We start from the raw sequence: 21,309 nt of genomic DNA, 5'->3' as shown, positions 1-21,309 counted from the left end.
GGATGGGTTATTATTTTTGAAGGGGACTGAATATTAGCAGTCTGGTAATAAACAGGAAGACAACTGGAAACCCCCTTTGAAAGTCTTTGGATGGAAACTGAGGATCCTTCGGATCTGTCTGCAACTGAAATAAACAGTCTAGATGACTTTCTGAATGGTTTAATTCTGTCCAAATAGAAAGCTAATGCCCTGGATATTTTAGATATGAATTTGAGATGTAGGCATAACAATGTCTTATCCTTGAATAAAGCCATAAGGGAGGATCAGCCACTTAATGCACCTAGTTCCCCAATCCTACAGGCAGAGATGATAACCATAACAATGCTGTTCTCATAGATCAATACACCAGTGAACACTTAGCTAATGGCTCAAAAGGAGGTTTCATAAGACCATTAAGGACCAAGTTCAATTCCCATATGAGATTAGGCTCTCTAATTTGCAGAAAAAGGTTATTCAATCCCTTGATGAATCTTCCGGTTGTGGAATGAGCAAAGATTGACTATCCTTGCACAGGGGAATGAAAGGCTGTAACAATAAATTCTGAATGAACTCTGACGGAACTCATAGAATGACCTGACTTCTTTAAAACCACCAGGTAATTAAGAACAGCAGAAAGGGAAGAATGAATTTGGAACTCCTTCAATGGGATCTGGAGTGAGTCAGCAATTCATTTAATCAGGTTTTGAACCCATTTAAAATCTTCGGCATAAAAAGGTGTAGGAGGCATCACAGCCTCTTCTGGATAAGATGAAGAGATGTTTGTTTGTAGTGTCACCTCCTTATCCACCCTAGCCTCTTGCTCTTCAAAAGACTCCTCCTGAAGTTGAGGTTGCTGAGGAAGGAGAGATGGGTCAGGAGATGCCTTTTGCAATGATTCCCTGAGAGTAGCTAGGAACTGTTGAAAATTGTTGACAGTTGGCTGCTCATGGGTCCCAATGCAGCAGTTGAGGAGGACTATAAAGTAGAGGGGGAGGCATCCAATGTTGTTCATACCAATGGAAAGGAGCATGAGAATGTCTTGCTCTTGAAGCTTCTTTCTCAGTAAAGGTAATATGTCTCTATGGTGGTATGTAGGAGATACCTGCTCAGATAACTGAGAGTCTGAAGAAGAGGCCTCAGCATAATTAAGAGGAGAGAGGATGCTTGCTCACCTGGTGCCGATGGTACCAGGGAATCATGAGAACCAGAGGGGGGTAAGGATCTGGGATATCTTGCAGACCTTGATACTGACAGTCACTTGGTACTCATTAGTATTGGAGATGCTGGCTTATCAGATACAAACAACTCCTTAGAGAATCTAAACTCCTACGGTACCAGTTGAATCTGCACCTGTATCAGCTGGGGCTTCTTGGTGAGCAATGTCAGTGCTGAGGATCTTGATGGAGGTACCAGTCTATTCGATGGTGTTGATGCCAAAGATGCTGGCCTGGGAGGTACCAGTGTTGCAGTCTGGGTCACCAGTTTAGGTACTGGGGTTGGTAATGAAAAGTTTGGGGATGATGCAGACGTTTTTGAGGCAGTGTGTTTTGGATCTCTGCTGGAACAGTCATGCTTGTACAGTACTGCAGATGATTTCAATACCGAAGTATTCATTATACCATGAGTCTGATGAGCTCGAGGACTTCAATGTACTCCCAGTACTGGAGACACCTGAAGCCTCAGGGGACAGGAGGTGTCCAAAATGGTTGATCTTGATAGCTGCCAAGGCTTTTTTTGAGGTAGGCTCCTTGTGAGGAGGTGTAGAACTCCTCTTCCTGGAAGCTCCAACAATACCTTCTGAGGTCTTATCCTGCAAAAGCCTAGATACTGAGGTCAAGAGGCACTATATGTTCACTCACAGGCCAGAAGGGAATCCAAGCCTAGATCCAAGTCCAGCTGCAGCAAGTGTTCCATCATGAGGAGCCTTAGTTTAATCTCCTGGATTTTAGGAGATCTGCTTTTAAAAGCTTAACAGAACTTGCACTTAGCTGGGATGCAGGTGTTTCCCAGGCAGCAGGTAACGCAGGAATGTCTACCGCTGACCAGGAAAGCTTCCTGGCAGTTGAGACAGTGTTTGAATCTCAGGGATCCTGGCATACCAAGTCATTAACTATACCCAAAACAAACCCCCTCATAATGGAGGGGAAAGTGGGGGACAGACGGGGAGGCAATTAAACGGAATGACCCAAAATATAAACAAACAAACTCAAATCAGGTAAGCTAAACTAAACTATAATGATAACTTCAAGTTTTAGTTAAGCTATCAAAGTTGAAGGGGACATGCTAGATGCTCTGTCACAGACTGTCAAGCAGTTGAGAAGAAACTGAGGTCAGTTTGCCTGTGCAGCCCTATATATCCTCAGTATGGGGCACAAGGTGGTATATGGCACTTGCGTGGGCCAAATGGGTATTACTACCAAAAATCTCTAAGCAAAGGTGCATGCACACCTGAAGCAGAGCACCCATAGGGACACTAGTGGCGGAAGAATCAAGGAATCCTCAGAAGTGTAGTTCTCAGGAGGACCCTGAGAATTATAGTCTGGACAGCAATACATTCTGGGAAAAGGGACTGGGAAATAAAAAAGAACCTTTTGATTGTCAATGAAGAAGCTATTAGAGAGGTAGCAAAACATGTAACTGTTTTCCTTCTGAGAGAATCTGAAAAAAGGCCAGGCCATGCTAGAGGGTCCAAGTAGACTTTGGGCGTCTCTAGTGAGTGGAGGAAAATGAGAAAGGGCATGAGACAACTGCAGATACAGTTCAGTAAGCCCAGCAGAGCAGGACTTAAGTCAGGAAGGAGGTTTCATGGGACTAGTAGGATGATGAAAGAGGCCGAAGGCAATGGGAGCACAAAGAGGTTAGGGCAATTACTGAACACTAGTTTTCTGTCTTGGAGCCAATGGCAGGGCTTTCAAAAGAGGGGGACAGAAGTTCCTTTTCACTTACCTGCATCAAGTAGAAGGCCTTGAAAGGAATAGGGTTTCCTAATTTAGCCAGAAGCCTATATTAAACTACTGCATCATCTGAAAGAAAAACTGAGGCACAGGCCAGTGAGGAAACTGAGGCAGCATCTATCTCTCCACAGGATAAGAGATCTGTGACATTCTCATACTACAAAGTATGACAGATCACCTTAATCCTCTAATGATGCCACTTTCTTCCAAATCATTTCAGAATCCAATTCAAAACTGGTCTTGTTTTTAAAACCTTATCTAATTTTAATTTCATTCCAAGGACTTGTTCCAGCCTGCCTCACAGATCTTTTCTCCCTCTCTCTTGGTCCCTCCATTCATCTAGTACTGTCCATTTCTCTGTTCTTCCCACCAATCTTACTACTACGGTACAAGAAAAGGTTATTCTTCAAAATGTGTGTCCTTATGGGTGCTCCATTTCATGTGCACATATGCCTCTCTTCACTACCCAAACGTCCAACAAGAACAGTCCAAAGCAGAGGGGAAGGAGGATGGGTAGTGGAGCACCCACAGGGACACACATGTCGATAAACTACAGTTACTGCACAAGGTGAGTAACCTTTTCTTTTTCTTTGAGTAGTATCCCTATAAGTGCTCCACTTCAGGTGACTCACAGGAAGGAGGGAGCTTGGGAATCAAGTCCAGAAAGGAAGACTATACAGCAGAACCAACTGTCACATCAGATCTGGTGGAGTGGACCAAGATATAGTGTTTAGAAAAGTAGCAGATGAAAAGTAGAAAATGTAGCAACTCAGACATTGGAATGCTTTTGAGTAATGCTGTGGTGGTTGCTTGGAATCTGGTAGAGTGTGTTATAATCCTTTAAGGAGGCAAAGCACCAGTTGCATCATAGCAAGCAGTAATACACCGGAGATCCATCTCAACAGTCTCTGTGAAGAAGTCATGGACTCTGTAATGGGTTGGGGTTGTCCCTCAGTGTCGGCCTTTGAGTCTGCAGTAGGGGGAGTACCCAGAGACAAAGGTGGGGGTTCACATCAGTCCAGGTGTCTGGCCCTCTGGCAGGGAGGGGAAGCAAACAGCTAGGGATTGTCCTGCAACCAGGCAGTCCCTGAGGAGTCCGTAAACCCAGGTCCTCTGGCAGGGCAAGGCAGCAAACACATTCTAGGAGCTCAGGCAGGGGTGAGCACCAATGCAGTCTTGGACCTCAGGCTGGGGTGAGCACCAGCAGTCTTAGGCCTCAGACAGTGGTGAGTGCCAGCACAGGGGAGTGGCAGCAGGGGAGGGGGTAGCTTCACTGGGTCAGCGCGGCTCTGGCTGAAACGCACCTATTGGAATTTGGGGGAAAACACAGCTAAACTGCAGTTGGCGACCCTGAGCTACTTCCTACCTCCTTTTCATAGTGTATTTGTGGCAAGGGGTTGTCCTCCATCTCCCCTGGGTACTTTGCGAGCAGCAATCCCAGCAGCTCCTCAGAGTCCATCAGGTGAGAGAACTCCGGTGGGTCTGGCCACTGCACAGGGCAGTTGGCGTACTTTCTGGCCCTCCACTCCTGCAGCGGGTAAGAGACCTCCTCCTCCTCCAGCGGCTCTTTTCTGACTGAGCTACAGGGCCTGGCTTTTATATCTCTCCTTGTCCCACCCCTGTGCTTCCCGCAGGCAGGTCGTGATGTACCCAGGACTGCCCACCAGGTGGCATGGGTTGGCCTCTTGGCATCGACCTCGGAGGGAGGCCACACCTTTTCATTACAGACTCCTTTGGTCTTTCTGCGATGGAGACAAAGAATCTAGGTGATTTCTGAAATTGCTCAGTCCTATCCAGATAAAAGGCCAATGCCCGTCCTACATCTAACATATGAAGGAAAGTCTCCCTGAGATTTGTGTGGTTCAGGAAAAAATAACAGTAGGTGAATAGACTGGTTAAGGTGGAAATCCAACAGTACCTTAGATAAGAACTTTGGGTGCAGTCGTAGAGAGACTTAGGCCTTGAAAAATATTGTAAATGGGAAGGTGGGGTCTGCCATCAAGTTTCCAATTTCTGCAGCCCTGTGGCCTGACATGGTAACTACTAGAAAGGCCATCTTCATTGATAAGTGAAGCAAGGAGGAAATTGTCATAAGTTCAAATGGAGGTCCCATTAGGTATCTAAATGCTAGGCTGAAACCCCAACTCAGAGTAGGATCCTTAATTAGGGTAAACATTCCCCAGACCTTCAATATATCTCAAGGATGTAGAGTGCACAAAACCAGAAAAATCCTCTAGTGGGGGATGAAAAGTTGATATTGCAGTGAAAGGAATTTAATAGAGCTAATTGATTAACATAATTTTTTAAAATCCATCCAATAATCCAAGATGGCTGACAGTGAAGAAGATTCAGGCACAAGACAATAATGGTGATACCAGTGGTTGAATCTCTTCCATTTCTGATTTGAGAATCCAATTCCCATTCATGGTCCTGGAAGAAGTCCCGGTTGAGCAAATCAGATGTGACATTCTGGATTCCAGGAAAGTAAATGGCTGAGATCTGGAACTAATGGGCTATACACCAGTTCCATAAGTTTATAGCTGCAGCACACAGGGATGGGATCTTGCGCCTCTTGTTTGTTGATATAGAACATTTAAGGCACATTGTCTGTCATGATTCTGGTTGATTTGCCCTTGATGAGGGGTAGGAACTGAAGACAGGCATTCCTGACTGCCTTGAGCTCCAACAAGCTGATATAGAGACCAGTTTCCTGAGGTGACCATCTGCCCTGAGTTGTGATGTGTTGAGGTGTGTTTCCCCACTCCCCCAGCAGTAATGCATCCATTGTCACAGTTATTGTTAGAGCTGGGCAAATGAAAGTGACACCTGCACAGACACTGCGTGGATCTTTCCACCAATCCAAGGAGTTCTTTACCTGGATAACCATAAGAAGCTTCTCCAAGCAGTCTATTACTCCTAAACAAAGGAGGAAGAGTATTTCTTGACTCAGTATAGTCTTGTGAAAGGTATCCCTGAAGAGAGATGGGAAAGATGGATATATGGGACGCAAAGTGGATGGTGTAACTCAATGTTATAATGTCCATGACGCACTCATCTGTTGTTCTACACTGCCAGGCCTATTGGAAATGGGAAAAGCAGTCTCCAAAAGTGGGCAGGTGGGCAAAGAGTTGCAGCTTGCAAACTAGAGATGAGTTAGGAGTCAAGCCCTCACCCAGCCTGTCAAAACTGCTGTTTCAATGATGACTGGGTATTAGCTGTAGGGGAATAGGAAGCTCTTTTCTTCCAGAATCTGTCTTTTCCTGAAGGGTTCAGTGGTTCTATGAAAACCAGAGAACTGAGCCAGGCACGATCTCTGGACAGTTTGAGATCTGCTAAATCTCCTTTTGTTTGTAGGACTAGCTCTGGAGTCCTTCAGCATGTGCAGGGACTCATCCATACTTCCCGAAAAGAGCTTCTGACCAAGAAATAGGAGGTCCTCAACAATATTCTGAACTTCTTGGGAAGCCTGACAACTGGAACCACTACCCCAGAGGTCACCAAACTGTGTGGCATGCCCCACTAGGGGGTGCAGAGAAATGTTTGGGGGGGGGGCACGCAGTGGAGCTTAGGCCAGATACCACGGGATGGTGGAGAGGGAGCACCACCCAGTCCTGCTCTACCCCGGCCACACCTCTAGGCTCCTGGCTTGCCCAGAGCCCAGCCCCCAGCCTTGGCCTGTGTCCCCACTCACAGTTCCACTTCCGGCCTCACTCTTGGCTCCAGACCCACCCTCAGCCTTGGCCCCTGGCTCCCAGCCCAGTTGCGGCTCCAGCTCCAGTCTTGGACCCGATTATGGCCTCACTCCAGATGTGGCCCCAGTTGCAGCTCCAACCCCGGCTGTGGCCCCATTCCTGGCCCCAGATGCTGGGAGGGAGGTGTGGACAAGGGTAAGGGGGGGCACAACATAAAAAGTTTGGGGACCACTATACTACACCCTACTCATGACAACTGCTGTGGAGCTGAACCTAGTGGCCATGTCTGTGGCATCCAAGGACACCTGGAGAGAGATTCTGCCAAATAACTGACTGTAGTCGGGAGGTGTGGCCTCCCTTGGAGATTGACGGCGAGGGAAAGCCAAACTCCCTCTGGGGGGCGGAGCCTGGAAGTACAACCCCACCTGACCGGAAGCAGAAAGGCAGGGCAGGAAGTATAAAGCGCAGGCCTTCCCGCTCAGTGAAGGGAAGGCAGCCGAGGGAGAAGGATGTCTCTGCCTTGGTGCCAGGGCCTGTTACCCGGAGGAGAGGCTGCCAGAGCTGCTGTTATATTTTTTTTCGCAATTCTCCACCAAATTGTTATACTTATAAAATAAACAGCTGGATCTTATTCAGGGGGACAAGGCAATATGCCATGTTTATTGTGAATACAAAGATTTCAAAAAGCAATTGCCCCCCCCCCCCACACACACACACACACACACACACTTATACAAAGCTTAAGTAGTTACTAGCCCTTGTTGCTCATGTTAGTCCACTGACCAGGTGACTAAGACATGAGGGTGGGAGCAGGGGTCCGCTGGTGTGCACTGATGCTCCTGGAAGATGATTGTAGAACCAAACCCAAAGTTTTTATTTTTTATAGGTTTTGCTTTGTCATGCTGCATGTGCATCCTGGTATGATTATTAATCATCCATGTTTTGCAAGCATGACCATTACTGTTATTTTTTATAGTTTATTTTGTTTTTGTCTTTTAAAATAAATTTTAAAGTTATTAAAATAAGTAATTTTTAGCCAACTAAATTGTAAAAATTATTTTTATTTTAAAAAAATATTTAAGGCTAGCGCCTTTTTTATTTTTTACGTACATATTAATTTATTTATATTTTAATTTTTAATATTTAATTAAAACAACTAAAAACAAGTGTTTTTTAAAAAACAATATTTTTATTTAAAATATTTATTATAAAATATTTGTATTTAATATTAAATATTTTTATTTTAAAACATTTGCTAATGTTACTTTAAACAATAATTTTAAAACATATATACTTTAATAACAACAATTTTACAAAATAATTGTAATAACTTTACAAACAAAATAATTAATAACCAAATATTAATTTTAAAAACAATAATTTTAAACAAACTTTATTAATAATAAACAAATCATCCTACATACCCAAAATACAAAGCCTCACAAAAACTGCTATAATAATTTATTACATACCAAAAAAATAAAAATATTTTACATAAAATCAATATAACAAAATCAAGCTTTAAGCCTACTCTGCCAACTGCCTGGAGCCCTGAAGACCTACCAGAGCTACCTGAGCCCAGAGAGCCGGAGGAGACCCCTGAACCCCCTGGAGCTACCCAAGCTGCCAACCCTCTGCGAGCCATAGGAGACCCCTGGACCCCGCAACCTAGAGGAGCTGCCCTTTGCAGATGGCTCCGAAAAGTTCCCAGACTTGCCATCAAGCAACAAGGCTGAAGGATTCTGCAACTTCCCTCGGGCAGAGTGTCCCAAGGAAACGGGGAGTGACTCAGGGGACAAGGTACTCTAGGAAAGGAGGGAAGGAAGGAGCTCAGACACCCATCCGGCTGCGTTAAGGCCTGTAGCCGGGTCAGTGTATTTTGGCTGGATCCCCGCTGACCCAGTGACAGTACAACCCATCACTGCTAGGGCGCTAGGCTGGGACGCAGTGAAGTCAGGTGGGCCTGCATCCCCCTCCCCCTTTCCTATCCTGACCTAGGAGTGATTGTCCTGCTGAGGGCCTAGAGAATGCTTCCCCGCTGCCTGGCCCGCCCTGCCTAAGGGCCAGGGCCTTGAACTGCTTGCTTGCCCTACTAAGGGCTGGAGACTGTCCCCCTTTTGTTAGATCTCCCCACAGGGTGCAAATCCTTACACTGACCCCCTTTAATCATGGCCTGGAAGTGTTCTCTATGTTCCTGCAGAAGATGTGCAATATAGGATGCGAACTTCTAGTCATTCATGTAGTCATACTTGGCCATGATCACGATAGTTTGCAATCCAAAATTGGAGAGTTGCAAATGAGTAGGTTTTCCAACCAAAAACCTTTCCTGGTTCTTGTCATAAGGAGTAGAATTGGATTAATGCTCTCTCCCCTGCTCATTTATGGCATCTGCAACCAGGGAATTAGGGGAGTGGTGGGAAAACTAAAATTTGGAGTTCCTGGTGAGGTGGGGGGGGACATGATATTTCTTATCTACCTATTTATAAGTTGGCAGTATGGTGGCAGGAGTTTCCACACACAGTCTTTGCTAGGTCATGCAACCCGGATTAGTATCACCAATTGCAAAATGTCCAGGAACTTGTGATGTGAGTCTTTAGCCTCCTCAAGAGGTATATGGAGATAGTGTCCCTCTTCACAAAATTCTGGGATTTATGAAACTCAGCCATCTATGGTGGTAGAGGCATGACTGCCTTGTCCAGGGACAAAGACAAAGTAGAAGTTTGAGCAGTAACCTCTTTGTCTGCCCTAGCCTCCTGTACCACAAAGTTCTCCTTGTGTTGTGGGTTTGGTGGAAGAGACTGTGTGACCCTCATTTCCTGGTGCAGTGAAGCCAGAGAACTGGTAAATTGCTGCCGATATGCTGCCCAAGGATACCAGTATGGCCACTGGAGAGGCCCATATGGAAGAGGGGGTAGTACCCAGAACTGATCCCACCATCCCTGATGTGGGTGAGGGTCTTTGCCAAAGAATGGGTTCCTGTACTGATATGGAAGGGCCACATTGATAAGGAGATTGATTGAACATCTTCTTCATCCTCCTCAATGTCCTCCAGTGGGGGGTGAGGGTTGCGGGAAGTAGCAGAGAAGGATGGAGAATCATGAAGTACCAGGAAGTACTGGTAATCTGGAGACTGACTTATCGGTACTGAGAGTCATTCAGTACCCATAAGCAGTAGGGTCTCTGGCTCATCTAACACTGACAAATCCTGGAGTAATGGAATCTGTGGTACTGAGTGGGTAGGTACTGACACAGCAGTTGACTTGGGCAGTATCGTTGGTTTGAAAAGTGTAGGTGCTAGGTCCGAAGGTATGTGCTTTGATTTTCTCAATACTGACAGAGCCAAGTGGGAAGGCACTGTTGGTAAGTCTAAAATAGATGGTGCTGATATGGAGGCAGACAGTAGCGGAGCCCTACTGCCTCAGGTTTCTTTTAAGTGCTGGGATCTCCCTGCTCCGCTGGTACTGAACAAAGAGTCTTTCACCTCCGAGGTACTGAGTGGAGAGGTCAAGGTCTCTGACACCGTAGACCTAGCAGGAAATCGGAGCTTCTTGTGAGCTGGCTCCCTGTGGTGGAAAACTGAGCTCCTCTTCTTCAGAGCCTTCTCTGAGTCCTCCAAGATCTCTCCCTTCTTAGGTGAGAGCTTAGCCAAAGTCGAAGAGGCGCTGTATCTGTTTGGTGACAGATGTATGGGAGGCAGTTTCCAGACCTGACACAGAAGCTGATCTAAAGGAGCACTTCATCAGCAGCAGCTTCAGTTTGGTCTCCCAATTCTAAAACTGAAATTTCTCACATCTCACATTCTATATTAACAACAACTAACACTGACACTAAACTAACTAAACGATAACTACAAAACATGCTGAGGTATACACGAGGTGGACATACTAGAGCTCTGTCTCAGGCCAAGGCAGTAGAGAAGGAACTGAAGGCATCTCATCTGTGCAGCCCTATATATCCTCAAAGAGCAGCACAAGGTTATATAGAACGCACGCGTGGGCAGAATGGACACTGCTAACAGAAAATCTCTGATCAAGGGCTCAAAAGGCACATGCGCACCTGAAGCAGCACACTCACAGGGACACTACTCAAAGAAGAACAGTATTTTCTGAAGCTATTATCATCTGGAACAGCTTTCTTGCATCTATCTGTCTCACTGAGGCTCCATCTCATTTTAAATCTCGTTAAAAATATAACTTTTTTCCTCTCTCTATACTTCTATACTGTCTTTTCCTCTGTTACTACCATATGTAACACTTTACAATAGTGATAATCTGATATACAAGTTGTATACAATGTTAAACGACGCTGTATTGGTATTTAGAAACTTAAGTAAGTGCATGAACATAGGACTTTTCAGAAAAGAAAGGGGACAAGTAGTTCACCTTTCCCCTCCCCTTAAAATTTGAACTCACAATGTATTATCAACTTAAATACGTGCTCAACTGTTTTTAAAAATTATTTACCAGAGCTCTTCTTCAGCTCTGTGTTGCTCAAAAGCTAGTCTCAATCACCAACAGAAGCTGGTCCAATAAAAAGATAATACCTCACCCACCTTGTCTCTCAGATAGTCTATTATTCAGTTATCATGTACGGCCACATTTTCTTTGATTGCTCCCCTCAAATTTTCAAGAGTATCTGTTTTGCAGGCACAAAAACCTGCTTTTTAATGCAGAACGTCAACTGCACATCCAAATGTTAAATTGCATATGAAATTTCTCATTCTAGATGTGCAAAATGGGAGTGTTTCCTAATTTTTTGAGTACAGATAAGAAGGCACACTGAAAATTTCATCTAACTATCCATGAATTAACTAGCAACAGATACCAGCTCTAAACTTAAATGCTTACTAACAAGAAAGGCAGAGGCAACTGGATGTATCTATCACTAATTCTAAAGAAATTATGAGGGTTCATAAGATTCAGGAACCACATATTTATGCCAATATTCAGTAAACCAAGTGGAAAGGTTAGGGATGATGGGAAGGGGAATCCAGCCTTTATGACTTATTAATGAGGGTGAATGTAAGTTAACAGAAAAAGTAAAGTATTTTTTTAAATGGCAGCACAAAGGTGGAAGGAAGAAGTGGATATTAGAATCGTTATGCTATTCAGAAAATAATTACCAAAGCAATGTGAGAAGGGAATGATAGCAGAACGTATTCTGTATAAATTATTATAGGCAACGGTGGTAGCACTGCCTACAGTTAAGGTTGCCTAACACTTTTCATTATAAGACCCTGATTTCAGTTGTTTATAACTTTGCCAAACTTTAACTCTTCAGACTGAAACTTTACACGTTTAATATTTTCCTCAGTTGGATTTTTTTCCCAAGTTTCAGCTAAATAGTTCCACCATTTATCAGATCAATATTAGGGGAAAATACACTTTGCACCTCCATGCTTTTGAGCAAGAGCTTGAAATTTGACATGAGGGGGTGTCATGCTGGTGACGGGGATGTGCCCTTTGCTGTTCATGTAAAAATCCACTGCAATTCGGCCAAGTTATAAGCCTCTCAAATATCTCAGTTTCTACATGTTCAACACAAATGTTTAGACAGAACGTGGCAGCTAATTCTACTAAGATTTTGTCTGCTCTGAACATGCTCCATACCAGTGCTTCAGGGGCTAGCAGGACTTTCTCTGCAATTGCTCTTTCTGGCAGCCAGGGGCTGCCACAGTACAGGCACAGGAAATGAAAGCAGGGGAGATGGTTTCTCCTGTGCTCTCAATGCTCCTGCTGCTGGCACCCAGGAATCCTGCAATAGTAGTAATAGGAAGCAGTCTGAGGCAGGGGTGGCTTTAGTGTTAGTTCATTTGCACCTGCAGAAATCATGTAACCAAGATTGCCAAACCTGAGTGGGACTGTGACCGCATGTGCCAGATCACAATGCCTATGGGACAAGAGCTGCTGCTACACAGGATAGTAAGGGGCTCGGTCTCCAGACCCTTGACCCCTGGGGCTTTCCTTCTGCACTGGATCTGGGTTAGGGCTGTCGTGCCAGGGAGGAGAGTGCTGCTGTGGATGGTCAGTGCTCCCTTGACTACAGCTCAAAATCATGTCTAAGAAGAATTTAGTACAGTGCACCCATTGAATTGGGAAGCTACATCCACCCGAGTGGAGGGGAGATAAAGTGTTGCATGAGCCAAAGGATTGAAGGAAGCAGAAGGAGACAGCAATAGGGGAAGAGAAGAGAAGCCACTGGAGGAGTGGATAAGACCAAGTGGAGGAGGGGCTAGAGGCATATAGGTGCAGAGGAGGACGAGGGAAGGAGCACATTTGGAGGGATGAATAGGAACAGAATAGAAGGGGCCAGGGGCTGATAGTTGATAGAAGCAGTGGGGAACAGAGACAGATTGGAACAGAGGAGTCTACAACCATTAGAGAACACTCCCCTACAAAACCTGGAATTGATCTCGAGTCCTGTATCTCTACATTCCTTGGCTGTCAATATAGCTGTGAAATCTATAGGCAAAGCATACAGCTTATTCCCTCCAGTGCCTGGTCCTCACAAAGGATTACAAACTACTGTGGCTACCAGTTATTCCATTAGCTCAAGTGACAGAGATAGGTGTTGTGGATATTTAGGTCCTAATCCTGTTGTTCAAATTTGCAAGTTGAAATGGTTCCACATGGTAGAATTTCAGGGAGGGTACTTTCCAATTTATTTATTTATTTATTTATTAGGAGATTAAAAACTTAAAAGAGGTTCTGTGGAAAAAATAGTATGTGATCATGTAATTAAAGATTGTATCATAATGCATATGCACAAAAGGGCCAAAGGAAGGCTTTGTGGGCAATCTTGATTTGGAATTTCCTAAATTTTGAGTTTCACTTTGCCACCTTCATGTTCTTTTAATATGTAAAATTTTCCAAATATGGTAAGGAAAAAGGTTACTTCATGATAGATGTGAGAAAGGAACAGAAGCTAAATAAAATTATCTTAAAAGGCATTCACATTAGAAGATGAGCATTACAAACAAATACACAGTATAACAATTGTACAATGAAAATGGCAAAAAACATACTGTAGTTCTAAAGGTACTAAAACTAAATAAAAGCAAAACTAAAGGTATTAAACCTAAATAAATCATCAGACATTAATTATATAAACTCCATAATATTATGCAGACCTTGTGAGGACCTGGCAACCTCGGCAGTGTATATATTCAACAAGTACTTGGTATCAGGCATAGGACCAGACTGAAAGGTGGCTTATGTTTTCCCCAAGCAACTAATATTCCTTCCCCTACTCCACAAAAATAAATATTTTACTCCCTGTGGCAAATGCCATAATTCAGTTGCCAGCTCCAAGAAAGAAAACATCCCTGGAACAGGCTCCAACTGCCATTCTTTTGGTTAACAGACAAATGAGCTTGTCTTTTGCACCAGAGACAAGTTAGTATAGTGAACAAAATCAGCACTAAAATTAATCTTTTTGGCACCTTGCAAGTCACCACCTCCACTGCTCCAACTGCTGACAATCAAAACTACCACATATTCTCTATATAGATGTACTTTGATATTCAAATAAGCACTGAAGCATGTGTTTAAATGATTTCCTGCACAAGGATGTTTTCCTGAATCAGAGCCATAGTTCACACTGATTCAATACACAATATACTACAGTTCAAATGCTTCCTAGCCCTTGTAAACATTATCTTAAACTTAACTTCAACTGTCAAATGTTGATGGTAGTTATGGTTGCATTAGACTTCCATTGTGAAAAACTATATATGACTTTATAGTATTATCCTTAAAGTTACACCTAAAATTATTACAGTTAAGACTATATTTTAGCACCTGTGGAAGAAGTTCCTCACATTACTCAACATAATGTCTCCAGCTGACTGCAGAACAGGACTGACAGACTTGAGAGGACAACTTGTCCACTTTATTGCAATGGAAGAATCAGTGAGATGGTTCTGAGCCTGAAGAGTGGGAGGGTTAAACCAGCAAAAAATAAGCAGACCCTCAATACTCTATTAAAACATAAAGAATCCCCTGGAAGAAAAACAAAACAGTAATCTCTGCTTATTACTTTTACACTTCTGATTACATCATTAAGCACTGTAGTCAATTCACATTAAAAACACACATTCTATTGACATCTTAAAATATAAGTTAGAGCCATATGCATTTTGAAAATTAAACCTGATGTATACTCTAAGATAGCCATGTGCAGCTCCAACTGACCTCAATGGGAGTTTTGCATATGTATATGGGGGCTGATTTTGTCTCTTATGTAGCTGGCAAATTGGGGGGATTGCTTGTAATTATAAACTACTTTTAATTTGATGATTTAATAACTGCTACCTCCTTATCAAAGAAAAATCTTTAAAAACAAACTCTTATAATGTAATTAGAATGTATTTACTTAAATATAAACCAACTTAGAACATTTCAATTTTTCTTTTTAAATAATTTTATGGTAAATAGTTTTGTTTCTTTTTTTCTTTTTATTGTCTTAAGCCTTGGCATTAACAATTTTAAAAAAAAATCCTCTCAGACACTAATTCTTATTTCAGTATTTAATTATTTTGGGTGAGATTTTCATCACTGATCAGCTCTGCTCAGATTAGGACTACTGCTTCAGGAGGGGCAACATTCATTTCTATAATTTAATGTTTGTATTACAGTACAGCCTGGGTCCCTCAAACCCACAGGGCCCCACCATGCTAGGCACTGTACAAAAGCATAATAGTCCCTGCCCCGTAGGGCTTCCACTCTAAACAGACAACGGATGGGAGGGGAAACAAGAATCACAGAGAGGTGGAATGACTCCTTTGAGATATCACAACAGATTATATGTAGAAGTGAGAATAGAACTCCGATTTCCTGACACCTAGTTTAATGTACTGTACACTTGACCACACTACCCTCCATTGGGCTACCTGCCCAATACTGCTCCTAGGGAGCAACTGGCAAGGTGGGGGCAGAGAGGGATGGGAAATGGAAATCCCTCTGGCTCAGCCCCACCTCTCCTACTCATTTGCCAGTTGCACAGTGGGGAGTAAGGTATTCCATGAAAAGGGTTGAAGTAACTCACTCTTCTCTCAGAGCAAGGAAGGAACTGTGATTCTGAGCCATAATTTATTCTATGGTCTGTTTCTGAGCTGGTACAACTGCCTGTTATCCTCTGTTCAAGGCATATTGTAAACTTACAGACTAGCCTTATGCAAGTTATTATTCATAACAGATGCATAACTAAAATCATGGGAGCATTTTGTGCCATTGGTTTAGTAAAAATTGATTTAAATGCAGAGTTCTGCTTAAAAATCAGTGGTAGTACATTTTGACCCATAACATTTTATAATCCTGTTTCAAAATAATGTAATTTTTCATCCTCTTTAAGTAGGTAACCCTGAATTCATCAAGAGAACAAATAATTCATACATATTCTGTTACTAGCCCTCAAAAGATTTTAACTTTTTCCCCCCCCCCTGCAAATTTTGTTTAAGAACAAGGTAGAATCATCTTCAGCATGAATAGGGATATCTGTGTTTTGGACACTTAAAGCCAAATCTGAGTCAGAGAATCTGGCTCTTGGCTGCAGGCATTTTGCAACTAAAAGTACATATAGTGAAAAAAGATAACTTACCTTCCAGAGTCAATCAAGTACAGAAGCTGTAGTCTTTGCTTTATTCTTTTTCTCTTGTATACAGTAGCGGGAAAGGAGGGGGAAGAAAAAAGAATTTATAACATTCTTTGAAAATTACAATATATCCATTTTAATCTTATAGGACTCTAAGCAAATGTAATACAGAGGTCAGAACTCTATTAACAATGTAAAGGGCAGCAGGCTACCACAAGACCAAAATATATTAGACCTATGGAGAAAAATGGAGCTTGTTATTCTGATCTATTATCTAAGTCAAAATTCTCCAGAGTCCCTTTACTACTGCAAACATAGCAATACTGGGCTAAACTACTTCTGTCCTAGACTAATCCCTCAGTTTATAGTGATTAGGGTGTGATGAATTTAGAACAACTGCAATTGCACCAAAAAGTAGGGCCTGGAGCCTTTTTGTTTAGATATTGTGCAATAGTCATTAAGGAAGTACTGATTTTTTTAAAAGTGTTGTGCTTTTAAAATTAATCAAAATAAAGGTAAACATGTTAAAAATGCAAAATTTTTTGTATAATGTCTGCATTACACTTTTGTCAAACAGGTTAAAGGTATCAAATAATTAAAGTTTAGATCTTTACTACTGAAAGACAATCATTCAGAAAATCTAAAAAGAAAAACAATAGCAAATGTACATTATAAACTTTTGCAATATAATTGATAAATAAAATAGGTGTTATTATTGGCCAAGTATATAGAAATAATTGCATTACTTAAAATAAAGATGAATCACCAGCTATTTCTTTATTTTAAATAAAAAATATTCATATTTTAACATGGCAGTGCTTATGATGTCTTTAAAGCAATAGTTTGACTTTGTCCTTTATTGACTATGTTTACAACCAACAGATGGTTGAATAAAATCTACTTGTGTACATCAAAGACATTTTGCTTTCTTTTTTAATTTAGGGAATGCACTAGTGTACTGACTGAAAAACAAGTCAAAGCTATGCCTTTCCTGGTACATGGTAAATCTATCTATTAAACAATAAAGACTGAGATAGACTCAGTCTAATCTGTCTACTCTATATGTCTGCCTGTTTTCCACAACATGGTCACTCTTGAAAAGGTTTTTGATAAGGATATAATAAAATAACCATAATAGAAAACAAAAGTTGATTATAGATAATTTCTGCCTTATTAATTTGGTAAACAATTGTGTTATTTTTATAGGTAAATATGTGACAGTCATATTCATTGTCTCAATGTACCCATAAGAACAAAGCTGTCCAACTCTAATATATACACTCACTACAAACTTCCTTGATATTTATGACACAAAATCCTGGTGGATAAATGTTCTTTTGTATGAAAGTTGGTTATTTGCTTTTCTAAATGAGCAGGAATGTTTACAATTAGTAATAAACAGATGGAAATAACACAAAGAATGGAGAGCTTAAAACAATGCAAACACACATACCCTTCTTACACGCAGTTCTTCTACTGCCTCTACTAAACTTGTTTTAAAATCTAACAGATGAATAGAAAGCAATGTGTCTGAAGAACTTTGAAAAGCATAAGCAGGTATCATCTTAAAGTCTTTATCCATATTTAAATCTGCAATATAAAAATTTACATTATCCATTCAAATTTTGCCTTTAAAAATGACTTTCAACGTCTGAAAACTTGCAAGTAATGAAAACAATATATTTAATAATTTAGCAATTTAAACATCCATTTATAAACTGTGAAATTAGGAAGTAATATTTAATTTGACAAAAAACTAAATCCCTTGCTTATTGCTCACCTTACAGTTAATATATTTAACTGAGATTTCTTCTTTATTCTGGTAGCAGGTGCATGATATAACTTAAGATCTTGCCTGCTTCTGGTTTCTATTTGTTTCTTTGTAAATATTTGTTTCTAAAGATTTACCAAAAAAATTAGAGATATACTGAATACTTTTTTCAGAAAATATAAAACCATTAATGATTACACATTAGTTATCAATACCATCTTTACTTTTAAAAGATGTATAATGATGGCAGAGGACAAAATATGTTTTTTATCACTATCTCACTATATCTCATCATTTTTAATTTTATCCTTTGTTTTTGCTTTGAGTCTCAGTACCAAAAAAAAAAAAAAAAAAGATTGCATTGGGTATGAAATAGGGAAGGGGCATAGGATCCAGGTTTATGCAGAGCTGGTGTTTCAAACAGCCTTCAGTACTGACATGGAGAAGCTGCAGCTGCTATTTCAACCTGTGAAAAAGAATACACACGACTGCCAACCCCAACAGTTCAAAAATTATGACTCAAGCCTCAAAAAAAAAATCTTAAAATTTGCTTAAAAAATCATAAATTAAAAAAATATATATACATTGGGGCTTTTTTCCACAACCATGAGTTCTATAGACATACATTTTTAAAAATGAAACTGAAATTTTCTGATGATCACTTGAGTACAGGAACTAGGGCTTTAAGGAAAACACTTAATATCATGAGATTTACTATAAAATTGCAAGGGTTGGAAACACTAATAGCAGTTGCAGAGGCTGATACACAGCACTGCTCCTTATGCTGATTTGGCAGTGGATTTCATCTGCTCAACTATTTCCCTCCCTTACACATACTTACAAACAAAGAATTGTTGCAGTGCTAGTCTCACACACAATACAGATTAATATTAATGCCACTGTTGGGTCAGCCTGTTTGGGATGATAATGGTGAGTTATAGTACTTTCCTCAGATTAGCCAGCAATTTGCTTTATTTATGGAACTGGAGTAATTGTACAAACAGTGGATGCACTTTTAAAAGTTTCCTCCTTTTTTGAAAGATAGTTTTTATACCAGCAGCCCAAATAAGTCAGAATGCTGAGTGCATTAGCAACACCTCCGCCTTAGTATACCCATTCTCAATCCCAGAAGCACACTTAGCAACTTCCTATGATAGTGCTCCAAAGATCAGGGGATGGAAACAGAGTACAGCAATTTTGCTGGCCCTATGCTGCACCAGGGAATCCTCCTGGTGGAATTCTCAACTTGCATCCTGAGGCCAAAACATGAGCCAGAATCAATGCCTAAGACCTTGTTAACTGATGGGTAAAACCACAATATAAATAAGACTTGAGTTGCTTGGGAGGGACTATAGAAGTGATTCTTTCCTCAGCTACACCACTGCAAACTAGAAGCAATAAATTCTAATAAAGTTATACCACTGCAAAAAACAGGAGAATCAGGCCCAGTATTGTCTTCTGTCTTATACAGCACCAAGAATACTGTCAGCCCTTAAATAATAAATTATCAATAATAAAATTTAAAAATACTTGTTTCCACACCATTAACAAAATACGTGGAATTAAAGGATCAAATTTTCAAAAGGGGAAGCTGAAATCTGCCTGCAAAATCTCTGTGTAAAACATGTACCCATATTAAGAATCATTAATTGGTTGTTTGAATGTGCAAATAAATATTGTACAATTAACTAAACTGATTGTGTAAATGTAAGTACACAGTTACACATACATTTTTGCATCTAGAATACAGATTTAATTTTTTTAATTAAAAAACTGGCAATAAAATCCAGAACAAACAGACCAATCCTTATTTAGGCAAAACTTCCACTGAATCTAAAACTTCCAAATCAGCTCCAGCCCAATAACAGATGCAAATAATTTCTCTCTTCCCTTCATTACTTGAAATGACTCTAGTTTTCAGAGTTGCATCACAAATATATAAAGCAATACAAGGAATACAACTTTCTAGACTATTTTATTGTTAGGGAGGTCATCAACAATTACTTAACTATAAAGACCCTAATCTCATGTCATGTAGAAAGAAAACTATTGAGTCCACCTTTAATTGTGCTATGTTCCGATTTAAAAGACAAGATTTTGTGACTATAAAGTAAAATGAGGAGACCTGGTACATGCTCCAATTCAAATATCATAGTCACATAGGGCTAACTCTTTGGGCTAGATCTACAAAGGTACTTAGTTGCCTTACTGCCTCTTTAGGTACCTAACGTCTACTGATTTTTCTCAAAACCACTGCGTAGCTGCCACCTAATCCTGAGGTGCCTAAATCTTCCCAATGAACACGTACAAAGCCACCTAAGTTCTCGTGCCACCTCCAGCTTAATAAATTGCTTGAAAGTTGGAGCCCTATCTCACATCTAAGTCCCTGCAGGATTTTTAAACCAGGCATTCCACTCGTTGCCTGAATGAGGCTTGATCCAGTAAGCATTCTCAAAGTATGCCTACCAGACCAGGCCTCCTAAGAAGGGAATTTTACATGTGTCCACATCCACAAAATACCCAACAGCCAAGTTAGGGCACTCACCTGTAATGCGGAAGGCCCAGATTCAAACTTGAGCCACACCTCCTAGAAGAGTGCCCTAACCTCTTGGGAGATGGAGACATAGGTTCAAGTGTATTGGATATTCTAGGGTGGATCTCTATCAGTCTCTCCTGTTTCAGTTGTTCCATTTTGTATATATAATTAAATATGCATTGGGCCAGATGAACAGACTGACTCTACAGCCCCATGGTTAGGACATTTCCTATTCCAATGAATGTTTAATCATTTATACAAAGTGGAACATCTCCACCAAAAGAGACCAAGAGAGACTCACCCCAGAACATGTAGTAGCCTGGTGGTTAAGGTACTCTCCTAGAAGGTGAGAAACCCAGATTCCAGTCCCTTCCCTGCCTGATTTTGATCAGGGACTTGAACCCAGGTTTCCCATCTCCCCACAAAGCACCCTAACCACTGGTGGGGGTCTGGAGCAGCCCCAGCTAGCCCCCCAGCATCTACTGACTCCATTACTCTCAGTCTATGAGGGACGGGAAGAGGCGAGGCCACATGCAGCGTGTGGTGGCAGCTGTGCCAGGGCAGGCTTAGTTTCTTATTCAGGTAAGAGTAATGTATTATTATTATTTATGTAATGTAGTGGTATTATTATTATCATTAAATGTGTTTATAGGGGTTATGTGTGTTTATGGCTGTATCGGGAGGTCGGGGGGGCGGCACGTATTTTACCTAGTGTTAACTAGTGGGGCTTTCACTCAAAAAGGTTGGGAACTACTGTAAAGCAACAGGATGCCTAGGCACTAAAAT

General features: G+C 41.3%; 1 protein-coding gene across 1 annotated transcript in view; it reads right to left on the bottom strand.

Moving 5' to 3' along the window:
- The window catches only part of CCDC73 (coiled-coil domain containing 73), a 140,685-nt gene that overhangs the window by 108,210 nt on the left and 11,166 nt on the right, over nt 1-21,309 (bottom strand). The window contains exon 2 of the mRNA XM_067532112.1: nt 17,670-17,806. Coding sequence (XP_067388213.1) covers nt 17,670-17,798 — 129 coding nt within the window. The 5' untranslated portion in view covers nt 17,799-17,806. The remainder of the gene's footprint in view (nt 1-17,669; nt 17,807-21,309) is intronic.

This window comes from Emydura macquarii, unplaced genomic scaffold (assembly GCF_026122565.2).
Source record: "Emydura macquarii macquarii isolate MOO-44397 ecotype Brisbane River unplaced genomic scaffold, CSIRO-AGI_Emac_v2 contig_3240, whole genome shotgun sequence".
Classification (NCBI taxonomy): domain Eukaryota; kingdom Metazoa; phylum Chordata; order Testudines; family Chelidae; genus Emydura; species Emydura macquarii.
This window is presented reverse-complemented; position numbering and strand designations above follow the sequence as displayed.